The following is a 15,037-nucleotide window of genomic DNA, read 5'->3' as shown; positions in this document are numbered from 1 at the left end:
TGTTTTGTTTCCATTTAGAACTTAAGTTGGTCTGATGGGTTTGGTTTTTCTGAGTTTTACTCTAATTTTCATGCCAAGAGATTAATGTCCAACACAGCTGGACAAGTGTATAGGCTTATAGGTTTTGTTGGAGTCCAGCTTGCAATTATTTAAGGAAGATGCTCAAATATCAAATATCTTAGAAGGAATCAGGTTTTTTTTGCAAATATGGCACAAAAACTTTGCTTGTTTTCTTTTGTCCTTTTCAACACTGTAATGGGATCATTGGACAGACTCAGAGTCAGACATTGGAATCGATTAAAAAAGGCAGCATGAAAGAAGCTAAGAAGCCACATGCAGAGGACAAATTCTGCTGCATTTCCAAGCTGAAGGTACAGAAATATTTTAGCACTTTTGCATGAGCACACAATTGTAGTTGCTTGCCTTTATAGAAGTTTGGTAGAAATTACTAAGACCAAATGAATGAATAAGCTGTTTCTTTTCTATCCTTAATGCCCTAACCAAGGTCAAGCAAGTTTGTAAACAACCATATGTTGCATTTGCTGGCCCTGAACTTTACACTGTGGTGTGCTGGTGGTATGGTTGATTGCTCCTTTGAAGCTCCTACTCTGCCTTTGTGTAATCCCCTCAATTTCACATGTTTACCATTGCTGCTTAAACCTGTGAAATGAGCATCACCAATTGTGAAGTGGCAGTAAAATTTGGCTGTTCATGTACCCTCGACTATTCAAGTTATCCAGAATTGCTACAGATGCTGTAAAATAAGTTGTTTTTCGTAGCAATTCAAAGCCCAAATACATTGCTGATGCTTTTTAGCATTTGGAGCAGATATATTTAAAGATGCTGTTGATTTAATTTGATAGATACTGTTTATTAAGAAGCCTAAAGTTAAAAGGATTTGAATCGTACTGCACACATTCTTATTTTCTTTTTTACTGTCAATTGCTATTAATTGTCTTGTAAAAATGTTATTTACACCTTCTGCTTGAAATTACTTGTTCTGAGCTCATGAACTCTGCTGAGATGAGAGAGCAGATACTGAATGAACTAATTCAATCAAAGGGAGCAATCTCAGTTCTGCAAGTGATTTGTCATGAGCAGAGGGTGGGAAGTCTCTGCACCCTGGTCTGGCTGCAGACCTGGTCCTGCAGGTGGCAATCTTGGCTGGGGAAAGGGGGCTTGAAGTTTCTGAAGACAGGCTTGGTCAATGGGAGCAGGTATATAACAAGGATATATGATATGGATGAAGGATAGATGATGGGACTTACAAACAGTGGAACAGAATTGTTAATTTTTTTTCCCCCTGGAAGCAGATCCTTGGTAGAGAAAATAACCATGGAATATTCAGAACTATATAATTCTGAATTCTTTATGCCCTCTCTTTTTTCCTTCCTAGGTGTTTCTGCTGGCACTGTCACTTACATTTGTTGGAAAAACGATGTCTGGTGCTTACATGAACAGCATGTACACACAGATAGAGAAACAATTTAATATCCCAGCTTCTTTAGTGGGGATCATTAATGGAAGCTTTGAAATTGGTAATCTCTCAGTTTAATATTTATTATTCTTTGAAAATATTACTTGTCTGAGCGTGTATTAGTGAGTCATGTCCACAGCAATCTGCTGATTACTGTATGTGACAATCCTGGCCAACCCCATTTCAGTTGATACTTAACCATGTCATGCCTCGGAAACTAATAGGACAACTTCAATGAAAAGTTTAGATTATCTGATTTCTGCACTGCCATAAAATATGGCAGAGCAACTAACAAAATAGAACTGGTTAAGGAGCTTTGTATTGAATCTTTGTCAACAAACAAGAAGATTTCTAAAACTCTGTTTGAATTTAAAGTCATATTTAGCATTTTACAGTTCTTTGAATCAAAGTTGGTTGGAGTGGATTGTCTCCTTACTTAAACTCATTAATATTTCAGGATTTTGTACCTGTACAACTGTAAAGAAAGTTTCCAGTTCTGCTTTTAGTGACTCTTACCTTGACTATCACTGAGTTTTATTGCCCAGTGACAAACTTATGTCTTGTCATTGCCAAAAAAAGCCGAACAAAAGACTTGAGACCTTCAAAACCATCTAAACAGAGATCCTTAGAGGAGGTTTTTTTTATACCCTGCAAGTCACAATGTGGATCTTTAATATCCCTGGCTCAGCTGAGGAAATGGTCTGCACAGGCTCATGTGCACTGATGGGAGGGGAGATAAGGCTCCTTCTCCCCCTTTTCCTGATCTCCTCTATCTGCATGTGCAAGAGGAAGGAGCTGTTGGCAGCACCTTGCTGCAGCCAGCAAAGCAGCCTGATGGGGCAATTCAGTGGTAGTTAGGATAGAGAAGGAATACCCAGAATATATTCTACTTTTGATGAGGAGGAGACTTTAAGAAATATGAACTGATCAAGTGGTATGTAAAAACCTTATTATTTTAAATAAATTATCCTCTCATATGCACTTTTCTGTAACAAGTTGTGGTACTCTTATCTCCAAGGATGTAAAATAACTGTTGATTAATCATAATAATATTTGGAACTATAAAGAGTTAGTGTATGTGGCAAACATAAGTGATTTATTAGGACCATGTAAATGTGCATCTTTAAGTGTCATTCAAACCACTGGTTCAATACAGTCTGTTTGTCAATCATACATAAAAACAGGCATAATCTTTCAGAGCATGATGCTCATCACTCAGAGACATGATTTTGTTCTTTTGACAAAGAGCTCACAAAATTAGTAGGTGTATGATTACTAAATTGCTATTTTTATAGAGCCTGATTCATAACATGGAGCTTGATTCTTTTCTTAGTTGCATAGCAATAAATGAAGAGTAGAGAAAATCAACTGATTCTGAAGTGAAGGAGAGGAGAATGAAGATTTTTAGCACATTTGTGGTTTTAAATGGTACTAGGTACAAAAATCTATTTAATTTATTCTTCTCCATTAATTTATTTTTACTTTTTTTTTTCTCTGGCTGTCATCTTGTGTTTATTATTTTCAGTACAAAACCTGATTTTGTACAATGTGTGGGGAAGTACATTTCCCCACACATTGCAAAATAAAGTATTCTAGGAGAATAACTTCCGAAAACAACTGTTATTTTGCAGCCCGTGGGTCTGATCTCTATGTAAAGTAGTGGGAGATTTCTTCTCTACATAGGTGCAGTCAAAAATCTCTCTCACTGTGATCTCTTTTCCATTCTCTCTTCTATTCTCATGTTCTTTCCATGTGATGTAACTCTTCCAAAAAAAGATCACACGTAGCAGGGAATTTCTGCATCATGTGGGCAGTTCCCTGTCTAGTTACACTTTTTGCAAGACAAGAAAAGTAACAGATGTTGAGCTTACAAGATATACTCAAATTTTTGTTGCATCCTAAAAGGTCTAGGGATGTTTGCAAATGTGAACCAGGTTCTTTTTGCAGGTAACTTGCTGCTGATAGCATTTGTGAGTTACTTTGGAGCCAAGCTACACAGGCCTAGAATAATTGCTTTGGGATGCACAATTTTGTCATTTGGATGTCTCTTGATATCACTCCCTCATTTCCTGTTTGGAAGGTGAGTATTTTGCTTAGCTCACAGCAGCTTCTGTGATCCTTAACTCCTTGCACTGAGATGGTGTTGCTAAAAGAGAAAGACATTCCTGAGCATGGGTTCAATATGATAATTGTAGAGCAGCTTGTTTTGTTTTGCTTCTGAGATGGCTTCAAGAATCAGTCTAAGGAGAGTCACCCCTCTTGCTGGACACTTTCCTTTGCTCTTGTCTTTGTCCTTGTGCTACCCTCTGTGTGGGCTCTCCAAGCAGTGGGCAGTGATACTGCACATTATACTACCAGCTCTTAACTGCTTGGAGGGGCAATACAAGATGATTTTTAAAGACATTTTTGGCCTGGAGCCTGATGACAGATCATACTTGATTTTGTTGTCAAGACCTTTACAGACTATAATGATACTTCAGCCATTTTTTCACTATTTTTGCTTGGCTTAACAACATAATTATATAGGCTTGTCTGTATTGGTTGGAGCTCTGAGCAACCTGGCCTAGTGAAAGGTGTCCCTGCCTACAGCAGTGTGGCTGGAACTAGATGATCTTTAGGGTTCCTTCCAACACAGGCCATTCTGGGATTCTATGATTTTATATTTTAATCAGTAAGATATCTTCTGACAAATGAAGCTCCTCTAATCCTGTTATGTCCAATGTAGTGTGACTCTGAGAGCCTTGGTGGCACCTCTGCTTAGGCTGTAAATTGGATTAAAATATAAGAGCAGGAGAGAAGATGCTATGAGATATTTCATTAGGGTGGTTCATCAGCTCCTCCTGAAGCATCTGTCACAAGATTATGTCAGAGGCTGGACAAGAGTCTGGATAAAACACTGTAACAGTTCCATTGTACCTAGCCTGTTTTGTTACTGAGGCTCAGTTAGCTTTTGACATGGGTTTCCTTCTTCCTATAGCTGCACATTTTTCTTATAGGTAATTTCTATAGCACAGACCTATGGGGTTGTTCTCGTGTATATCTTCTTAACCTGTACATGCTTTCCTTTGATTCAACAGGTATCATATTGAGAGCAGCATTTCACAACAGGAAAATTTTTCAGTGATGCCTCTATGCCTTGTTAATGCCTCTTTGCCTACAGATGAACCATCAACAGGTAGGACCCTTTCTATGCTTTCTAATACTTTTTTCTCAGTCTTTATAGTGTCTAAGTAAATAGGGTTTTATTTTTATTAGCAATTATTTCAGGGACCTGCTTTTGGTCAGTAGTTTGTGTAGGCATAAAAGCTAGAGCTCAGGAAATTTCCTGGCCTTTTTATTTCTCTGGTCTGTGACTCCAGAGCTAAAACATTTTTTCAGCCAGTTTTCACAGTATCTGAACAGCTCAGTTAACATCCCTGGCAGTTCACTTTGGGGAAATATAACACCAGGTTGTTCTCACAAATATTCCTCTTTTTGACTTGAAATACTATGATGCTGTGAGGAGGAGGGAAGCATATTTGGATAATGGGTAAAAGGCTTCAAGATTCTCTTTTGTTGTACACACAGGAAATAATGAGAAATAGAGATAGAACAAAACATAGATCTTGATTCCTTTTAGAGAAAAGAGAAAATGGTTTAAACTAGGCTAAACCTTATCTCTGAGCATGACACATGTATGTGCACTAGAAATGTGCATATGAAGTAACTACTGTGAAGACAAAAGGCTCAGAGGCAACTATTAAATGATCACACACAAAATTCTTACACTGAGGCTGGGATTAATCTCCTGAGCCTTTAGCTACCTCAAAGGGAAGCATTTAGTCTGAACCATGTCTCTAGACTCCCTTGATAGTTGGCACAAGGAGGGTACAGAGCTCTTGCAGAGCCTGTCCCTTGCTGTAAGGACATTCATGCTCTTTAGGGTGGGTCAGATTACCTCCTGGATGTGTCTTCAGACTACAGGAAACTTTGATGGTTGGTGGATGGCAAAAGTTAGATGCCACAAACCCCAGTTTTTTATTACATTTGGTGATGCTGTTCCATCATTGTGTGCTAATGCTGAATCTCTCTGCTGTCATAATGTATGAACATCAAACCATAGTGTTGTGCTGTAGTTTTCTGTGTCTCCATTTTGTAATGGATCTGGATTCCAAGCACAGTATCCTGCTGGGTTATGTAGGAGGATCGGGGTGAATCAATGAGAGTGGGATCCCCAGGCAGATTCAGCAGCCTGGCCAGGTATATTGTTATGGGTCTTGATTGTGATCAAGAGTGGTATGAAGGTCACAGTGAGACAGAGACTTCCTCAGAGCAATGCCCAAACAGGCAGATCATGGGCTGTGTTCCAGTAGGTGCCTGTTTAGGGAAACACTGACTTTGTGAGTTGTAAGGGCATGATGGAGGTAGAAAACCTTTCTGTAACCTTTGATGTCATTCAGCAATTGTGGTGGAATTTGTATATTATTTTCCAAATCAGAATTTGCCTTGTCCTCAAATCTGATTTTGAATACCCAGACAGATGAGATTTCTGGTTAGGGAGGTCATTGATATGCCATGCCAAAATCAGTACAGGTCTTTGAGGTAAGGGAATTCCAGGTGATGAGGACTGTTGTACAGTGATGGTTGAACTTACCAGCAAACAACCAGTGATTTAGACACAGAAGAATTTATTCTTCGGGTCTAGTTCCAGAGCCTTTCAAATATCATGACCAATTATTTCCCTTTTTTTATAGAACAGGCCTACTCACTAAAGCTCAAGCTGTTAGTCAGTTCTTTGTCTCTAGCTTTTCACTAATAGTTAGAATTAAAACATTAATTCTGACTTTTTATTTTATTCACAGAGTGTGAAAAAGAGCCTGGATCCTTGCTGTGGATATTTGTGATGGTTGGAAACATAGTGCGAGGAATGGGTGAAACTCCCATCATGCCATTAGGCATTTCCTATTTGGAGGATTTTGCCAAAGCAGAGAATTCCCCTTTCTACCTGGGTAAGTCTACCCTCTTGTGATAACTGCTCTCCCCTAAGCAAACACATACATAAATAAAAGCAAAAGAAAGGATTATTGTGACTCCCTTCAGTCCAATAAAGGGAGAACACAGTCATTATTGCCCTATCAAAACAATAATATTGTAGAACCTGTAATTTAACTGGAGATGAACTTCTTGAAATGAGGCCATTTTTAGGCACAGATGCCTATTGAGTAGATGTGTCCTAAAGATATGCATCCAAGAAAAGATTATGTCTGAGTTCTAATTTAGTATTGTTTTCTCCTTTTCCTACTCTAGCATGTCTACACACAGCAACTGTAATTGGCCCCTTCCTTGGTTTATTGTTGGCATCATTCTGTGCAGAACTGTTTGTTGACGTTGGATCAGTAGGTGCAGGTAATGGATGAATATATAAAATGTCATGTATAAATTGGTAGTCATGCTGTCAGAGCTAAAAGATGTTTCTTTGCTAATATGAGATGTCTTCATTTTATCAGTTTGCTGGTGTTCCTTTTTGAATTGAAGATCTGTGTATAATAGTCAATTCACTGATACACAGATGAATCTGCATGTAGACTATTTGATGGACAGTTGTGTTACCTGGCTTAACACAGGAAAGGGCTAGAATTAATTTAACACACTGAAATTTAAAATTCATTAAATTAATTTAAAACAGTGAAATTTGGCAGAAAATTTTCAACACTAGAAAAGAAGGCTGAAGGCTATTCTCCTTCATGATTTTAAGAATCATTAAAATGCTTCTAGTATATCACGTGCCTAGCCAAGCACACAGTGACAGCAAAGAAAGTTTCTGAACTGATTTTGGTTTTCATTATAGATGACATAACTATAACAGCTACTGATGCCCGCTGGGTTGGAGCATGGTGGTTGGGCATTTTGATTTGTGCACTACTCAATCTTCTCGTGGGAATACCATTTTGGTTTTTGCCCAAGTCACTTGTGAAGGAAGGTGAAACCAATGAACCTGAGGAGACAAGTGAAAAAAGTGTAGTCCCGTTGCAAGAAAATGATAAAAATGAAGGCAAACAGACCATGTATGAAATTGCTAAAGGCAAGTTCTATTGTGTTTTATTCCTTCTTAATTTAGTCCTGACGACGTGAACTATGTGTATTTGTGTAAGTAAAGGTGGGTCCAAGATATGAAATACCTACTCTGGTTTTCATCTTGTAAGATACTTGTCTACCTCTGAAAGATATGTATCCTCTCTAAGTATAGATATATATTGCCCCTGCCAGTGAGGCACAGTCATTGTTTTGCAGATGCTTGTGTTTTTCTGCAGAGTTTCTTGACAATAGCTCAGCACATTAATTAACAGAGAACATTAGACAAAAGGGAATTGTGGAGGTTTTTTTATGGTTCAGATCCTGACTTAATAGGCATTATACAGAGAAAAACAACTGTGTAAATTAGTTTCTCAGATGCTTACTTGGCTGAAGACTGGCAGATACAGAGAGTATGGTGGGTATAACTGTGGTCACATCTCTCTTCAGGCCTTGTCTGCCCTAGCACTGACAGAAGCAGTAACCAAAATCATTGTTCAAGTCTCTGGGGGCAGGTTGCCTCTTTGGACCCCTTTCCCCTTGTACACCCTTTGTATGCCAGGTGCAGAAAAGGGGTTCTGGTGAATGCTCTGGAGGCATGAGATGAGAGAAAAAGGAGTAGGAAAAATGGAGGAATAGCTGCTGGTTCAAATCTGTAGGTGCAAAATTTGGTCACTGTACAGCTAAAAAGTTTCAGGAAACTTTTACAATAAGGTTCTTGCTGTGATTTATTACTGTTTTTTATAAGCAGCAGCATGCATTGGTCTGTGTGTGTGTGTGAGGGTATCCTTGGGCAGAGGAGACACGTTAGAGTAGCCTGGGCTAAGCAAGTAAACTTTGGCCTGTGGTGTCTGGCAAAGCACAAGATTCAGCCTGATCGAGTCAAGGACCGTTTCTGTTCCTCTCTTCTACCCTCAGCCACACTGAGCAATGGGTCATTCTTTTCCTGAAGCATCACACTAACTCGTGGCATTATTTTATTCCAGATTTCATCCCCTTCCTCAAGGCTCTGTTTCGCAACCCAGTGTATATGTTATTTATATGCATAACTGTGTTACAGTTCAGTGCCTTTGATGGCATGATATCCTTCATGCCCAAATATCTGGAGCAGCAGTTTGGAAAATCTGCATCAGATGCCATCTTTTTGATTGGTATGTTTGCATTTTGCTTTGCTCTGTTCTACCACTTAGTGATGCCTCTATGCCAATTATCTATATTAATATGTATGTGTTCATTTGTACTTACACATCCATACTAAGGTTAAATGCTTCTACAAGTGAGAGGTACCACACTATAAAGCATTTCTAAATATTTATGCATTTTCTGCTAAGCTTCTCCTAATTTTCTGTGCAGAATTCTCTAATCTACTTCCCATCTTTTGAATTGGCTCAGAAAATTCAGCTGATATGAAAACAAACCACGTGATGTTTTGGTAAAACCACTTCCAAAATGTCTTTCAGTCAGAATTGGCTCCATTAAAGTATCAATCAGTGAAGAAGTGTGAGAGCACATTCAGTAATCTCATATCAAAACTGAAAGGCTGTTTCTCCTTTTTGTGGTGTTCAGTGTGCGTTAAGATGTACTCCACTAGCCTATCATCCTGCTGAGTTACTCTGTCAGCTGGGGGGATGGATTGAAAACATATCTGTATTTTTTTCCCTTTTTTTATTGAGTTGGACCTGAATTGCAACTCGAGATTGCAATTTCCCAATTCATCATTCCAGCCCTACCCTCTAGCTCACTCTCCAAGCAGTTCTCACCTGCTGTTGACTTTGGCAGAGGGTTTGAGTGTGCAATTAGTAGAGAGAAAATATCTGATAGTAGTTAAATTGTTCAGTCACAGGCACTGTATGAGTCTTTGCCAAACACAATCTTCCCTTACAGTAGCTATAGTAGCTACCTTATAGTAGAGTACCTTCTAGTAGCTACCTTATAGTAGAGTAGATTTGATGGTCTCCTTTATTTTAACATGGAAGTTTCACTTGTTTAAATAGGTGTTTACAACTTACCAGTTCTATGCGTTGGGTATTTTTTTGGAGGCTTATTCATGAAGAAATTCAAGATAAATCTCTATCAGGCTGCGAACATAGCATATTGGGTATCTTTACTGGAGTACCTTCTCTACTTCGCTGCCTATTGGACTGTCTGTGATACTTCACCAGTTGCTGGTCTAACAGTTTCCTATGAAGGGTATGTTCTTTAAGGCACAAGAAAACTTCAGTCTTAAGACACTGGGATGGTTCTCCTTGTCAAGAATCAGCCAGGGGCTCCATAGCTTTGCAACATTTCAGTTTCACGATCTAAATTCTCAAGGCTTTTTACTTGCATGAGACAGGAGGTCTATCTTCTGTTATCCCTGGTTCAAACAATGAAAGTGGATTAAAGCACATCAACACTCATGCAATTGCAGGTCCATATGAATCCTTTTGCTAATATAATTAGTAAAATCATGTAACTGCAGGTGAAAATCAAATTAGGCACACATGAATGCAATTCAGAATAACAGAGAGACAAAAGCCCTTCTTAATCTTATGCTACAATTTGCTATTGAGTTATCAGAGGATGTTTTATCTGCAGTTTCTTGATGTGAAACCTGGCATTAATCCTCGGGAAGAATTATGTGTCTGTAAAATGGACACATAGGTATACATGCAACACTTAGAGGCAATCAAGGACATACATGCCATAGCTGAGAAAAATGCTGTAGGGTATGCATAGCTAATTGATAATACTAATGCAATATAATTTAATATGCTATAACAGCCTATAGAAAGATAGGAAGGCATAACTCCAGGATAGGAGCCTGTAGGACTGTGTCCTGAATTAACACTTGAGCTAGAATAGAATCTTAAGCATTGCAAAGGGTTTACTGTAGGTATTTCATTGCTGAAATATTTATTCATCTTCTAACTGTATTTCAGAATAGAGCAAGTTTCATATGCAGAAAATACTCTGCTTGCTGGCTGCAACAGGGACTGTGATTGCCTGCTTAAAATATGGGACCCTGTGTGTGGGAACAATGGAATCACTTACGTGTCACCTTGTCTTGCTGGGTGTAAATCCTCAAGAGGAACTGGAAAAAGTGTGGTAAAGCATACGTTTTATTGTGCTGTAACTATGCAATATAGTAGATGAGACATATCTGTATCAATATAGGGCAGGAGATATCCATACATGTACATTTAATTGTGTGTATAAGCTGTTAGAGTTGAGCAAGTTCATGGGCTAGCACCAGGAATTCCAAACTCAATATGAAAATTAGTTTAAATTAAAGAGTATAATGAAGAAGGCTCCTTCCCTTCTAAGAACTGAAGGAATATTAAATGCTCAAAATGGAGTGAGAAATTATTCTGAAGGTATTGCCACTGGGAAGCCTGAGTGCCCAATAATATTTCAGCCCAAATGAAAATCTATAGCATGGACTTAATAATCTCTTTTACCCTGTAGATTTAAACATGTAACCAGGTATTTCAGAAATTACAGCATTACAGTGCTGCACGTGTGTGAGATACTCAAGTGCAGGAGAGAGAGAGAGCCAACTGTGTGAGCTTCACACTCTGTGTGTGAGTTTGACAATCTGTGTGACCCAAGTACTCTTTTGACAGGTATTTGAAAACTGCACCTGTGTTGAAGCCTCAGGGTTTTCATCTCAAAATGTCTCTGCAATTCTGGGCCAGTGTGCTGGAGACGCAAACTGTGACAAGATGCTTCATTATTTTTTGATATTGTCATTAGTCTGCAGCTTCATTTTTTCCTTAGCAGCTATGCCTGGGTATATGGTCTTAATAAGGTACAGTATAGTCCTTGTCTTAAGAAATCTACTGGACTTTTTATTCTGAGGTCAAAGACTCACAGAAATTAAAATTTAGTTAGTTTGTGTATGGAAGGAGGAAGAGCAGAAAAATCTTATGTCATTTCTGTGCTATGCTAAGGTTCAGTGTCATGTCAGCTTTGTAACTTGTTGTTGCTCCTGACTATCTGCTATATCCCGAATAAATGTAGGGCTCCAGTGTCAGGGCACTGAGCTATTGGCAGCTGTGTGATCCTCATGTGTTTATCAATCTCAGCAACGTGATATTGGTTAAGGCACAACTATCTTACACTTTGTGTTGGCCTCAGCCCAAGTGGATGATACCACTGACAATGGCCTTTCCTTTTCTGATTGGCAGTCCTAATTCAGGAACTTTTCAGTAAATGTCACCTAATGAGGATAATGAACTGTTTCAACCACTGCTCTAATTTGAATGGTTTGGACCTAAAGGGAAGAAGGGTTTGATTTAAAAAAACCATAATGTCATCTGTACTAATAAATCTACAATGTAATTGTCATACAGGTCTCTAAAGCCTGAAGAAAAGTCATTTGGAGTGGGTATCCATGGACTAGCTTCAAGAGTATTTGGTAAGAAAATAGCTAACACACTTCAGAAGCACAGTTAGGTCTGATCTAGAGTTAGGGAGGGATCACATCAGGGCTATGTGCACGGCACAGGAGTTTGCTTCTATGGTGTGCCTTTGATCAGGAAGAATTTGGGGGTTTTAACAGATCTAGGCAAGTCAGGACAGCTTGCACTTCACTTTTTTTTTTTATACTGGGTCTCTCCTTGCCAATTCTCTTCAGTATGGAATGTCCCTTTGGCCAGTTCAGGTCAGCTGTCCTGGCCACATTCCCTCCCATCTTGTTGTGCAGCTCCTCACCAGCAGAGCCTGAGACACTGAAAAGTCCTTGGTTTAGGGTAAGCACTACTGAGCAACAACTAAAACATCAGTGTGTTATCAACACTATTAAATGCAAAACACAGCACTGTATCAGCTATCAGGAAGAAAACAAACACTATCCCAGCAGAAGCCAGGACAGCTGACTACATCTGCTGCTCATCTGAAAGGCATTTTGCATTCCTTCACTCTTGTTATATCTTTACTGAACACAGCATTCCCTCTCAGTGATGAGAGAAAATGTTGAGTTTTGAGTAGGAATCACAGTCCATACTGTAGCATGTGTATATTGTTAAACAGGCAGCAGGAAAGAAAATCTTTGGTTGAGGGCAGGTGGCTAAGGAAGAAGAGAGAACATAAGATACACAGAGAACGTGGTTCATGCTGCAAGAGGACAGGACAGATGGAGTAGGTGAGACACAGCATAGGTCCTGTAGTGTATCTGCTACTCAGAAGAAATATGCTATTCACAAAAACGTTGCTGATATTCTTTTTAGCTGGAATTCCATCTCCCATTTATTTTGGAGCTTTGATAGATACCACGTGCTTGAAGTGGGGCACTATGACTTGTGGTGGAGAAGGAGCATGTAGGATATATGATATTGTCACATACAGGTATATTTTCTACTTTATTTTAATTTCTCCTTCTTACTGTTTTATTACATGCATAGAGATATAGTTTTATGCTCTTTATCTTTTCCTAGTAGACAAACTGTTCCTGTATTAGAAATGTGACACACTTTTGGACTTTATGGACTTTATATGTCAAGTGCAACTTTTGACACAGATGTTGGATCACCAGAAATGTTCTGGTGCCATAATTGCATTCACTAATAACCTTTCACAAGAACAGGCCTTGAAAACACTGAATTCTGATAAAAAACATAGAAGGCAGTAAGGTCCTGTGGGAAAAATGTTTAATGGGTGACTATGCAATGTCTTTGAACAGAAAATGGTTGAAACAGTACTAGAATTAAATCAGAGGAGAAATTTCTAGAAACGATATAGTAACTCAAGTTGGAAGCTGGCCCAGAATACCACTCTTCATACCTTTGTAGTCCTTCAAGGAGCACTGTGGGAATTTTGAAGGCAAATCTTGTTGAACTAATGGCCTCAGACTGATTCCTTTTGGCACTGTGTTGAGGTTGATTTGGAAGCAGAATGCCAGCTCATGAATCCCCAGAAATGTTACTCAGGTGATCTGAGCTGCCCTTTCAGGACTCTCCCTTTCTCCTGTGCAGAAAGCCATAAGAGAACCAGGTGGTTAATTTGGCCAAATAATTTGTTTGAAATTGGGTGATGCAAATAGCCATTTCACTGACACTGACATATTCTCTGTCCTCATATTGGCTCATCCTCTGTGAGATCCAGCAGGATCATGGCACAAGCTTTGGAGTGGCTGTGTAATTTTCACAAAACAATGTTTACTGAATAGGTTTGTCTATGTTTTCACAACTGCATATATTTAATGAAGCTCATAATTTATTTCAGGTGGCTCTATCTTGGCCTGCCAGCAGTGTTACGTGGAGTGTCCTACATCCCAAGTACACTAGTTCTCCTTATTTTAAGGAAGAAACTGAAGTCTGAAAGGCCAATCTCATTAAATGCACCAGTTGAAATGCAGGACAAAGAACAAGAAGCACTGAAATAGCATTTCAAAGCAGGACATATTGTGGAAAAAACCTCGCAGTGTACATTTTGGATATATCCTTGTGAAAAATTTCATACTCTAACTAATGAAGTTTTGGACAGAGATTAATAGAATTACATATAGTTGTATCCTAATTGTATTATACAAGTATCAGTTCGTAAACAGAAGGCATAGGAAAAATGTGTTTGGGGCAAAAAGAACAAGGAGTAGAAATAAGAAAACCTGTGAAATGCCAGACCTGAGTTGTCTGAGCGAAGGGCTGTGAAGCACAAAGATATGTTTTCAGTCCTGGTTTCACGGAAGGTAGTGAGAGTTGTGCAGCTGAGTGGAGTGATGCCAGATTTCATCCTGGAATTCTCCAACAGCTTCTGTCAGAGTTTCTATCATTGCTGGATCTGTAGGCAGGATCCAGTAGCTTCTTTGGGCCTGAGTTTTCCATAACTTTATACAATGATTCTCTTAGTCCTTTCAGGCAGTGACTGTTTGTTATTCTGCTTTGTATAAGTGGTCAATATATTGGGAACCTGGTTGCTGACATGGTTTGGGTGTTGTGGTAATAATAAAAAATAATAAATTTTTTTAAAATGCTGTGTTATGGTGATGTTTTACAGTTTGCACACAGCATGGACAAGGAAAATCCCTCAGTATTTGTTATTTTGTTTGCATTTACTCTAGAGGGAAATAACACACATTAGGATACTTGTACTTTGCCCATCATGTTGCTGTCTGCTAAATTCTAAACCTTTTCATGTTTGGTCAAGTAATTCTATACATACCACATTTCCAGCCAAACAGCAGAGCATTTTCCCTGAAACTGAGGGCTGTGGCAAGAGAATTTGGCTGTGTTTATGGCCTCAGCTCCTGCAGGGCTTTTGGAACATCAGGAAAACAAGACCTGGAAAGATAGCTGGATTTTTTTATTATTTTATGTTCCCCAGCAAAATTGATTTCTGTCCAGAGTGACTGAAGTGAGATGAAGGATTCCTCATGCCCTTCCAGCCTCCTGTCTCCTCCCTGAGCACTCATGAGCCTCCAGCAGCCTGAACCAACCAGTGCCAACACACACAGCACAGCCCAAGGGTTCCTGGCACCAGGAGATGTCCCTGATAAGGTGGGAAAAGTAAGCAAAAGGCAGAGGGCAAAGG

The 15,037-nt window shown here is 39.1% G+C and overlaps 1 protein-coding gene across 1 annotated transcript; it reads left to right on the top strand.

The window, feature by feature from the left end:
* Nucleotides 1-311: 311 nt before the first annotated feature.
* SLCO1A2 (solute carrier organic anion transporter family, member 1A2) lies at nucleotides 312-13,892 on the top strand. The gene is made up of 14 exons (XM_009071681.1): nucleotides 312-371; nucleotides 1,397-1,538; nucleotides 3,425-3,557; nucleotides 4,555-4,652; nucleotides 6,319-6,465; nucleotides 6,764-6,862; nucleotides 7,305-7,538; nucleotides 8,515-8,679; nucleotides 9,523-9,718; nucleotides 10,450-10,615; nucleotides 11,134-11,318; nucleotides 11,863-11,927; nucleotides 12,739-12,856; nucleotides 13,733-13,892. The coding sequence occupies exons 1-14, from the start codon at nucleotides 312-314 to the stop codon at nucleotides 13,890-13,892; spliced, it is 1,968 nt and encodes a 655-aa protein (XP_009069929.1).
* The last annotated feature ends 1,145 nt before the right edge of the window (nucleotides 13,893-15,037 follow it).

Source organism: Acanthisitta chloris, unplaced genomic scaffold (genome assembly GCF_000695815.1).
Source record: "Acanthisitta chloris isolate BGI_N310 unplaced genomic scaffold, ASM69581v1 scaffold3133, whole genome shotgun sequence".
NCBI classification, from domain to species: domain Eukaryota; kingdom Metazoa; phylum Chordata; class Aves; order Passeriformes; family Acanthisittidae; genus Acanthisitta; species Acanthisitta chloris.
The sequence above is the reverse complement of the archived record's forward strand: the minus strand, read 5'-3'. Positions and strand labels throughout refer to the sequence as shown.

Excerpts from the sequence above, each read along its gene's own strand:
- SLCO1A2 (XM_009071681.1), top strand. The coding sequence starts at position 312 with ATGAAAGAAGCTAAGAAGCCACATGCAGAGGACAAATTCTGCTGCATT. Across the intron at positions 6,466-6,763 it reads GAATTCCCCTTTCTACCTGG|CATGTCTACACACAGCAACT; the intron begins GTAAGTCTACCC and ends TTCCTACTCTAG. Across the intron at positions 8,680-9,522 it reads AGATGCCATCTTTTTGATTG|GTGTTTACAACTTACCAGTT; the intron begins GTATGTTTGCAT and ends TTGTTTAAATAG.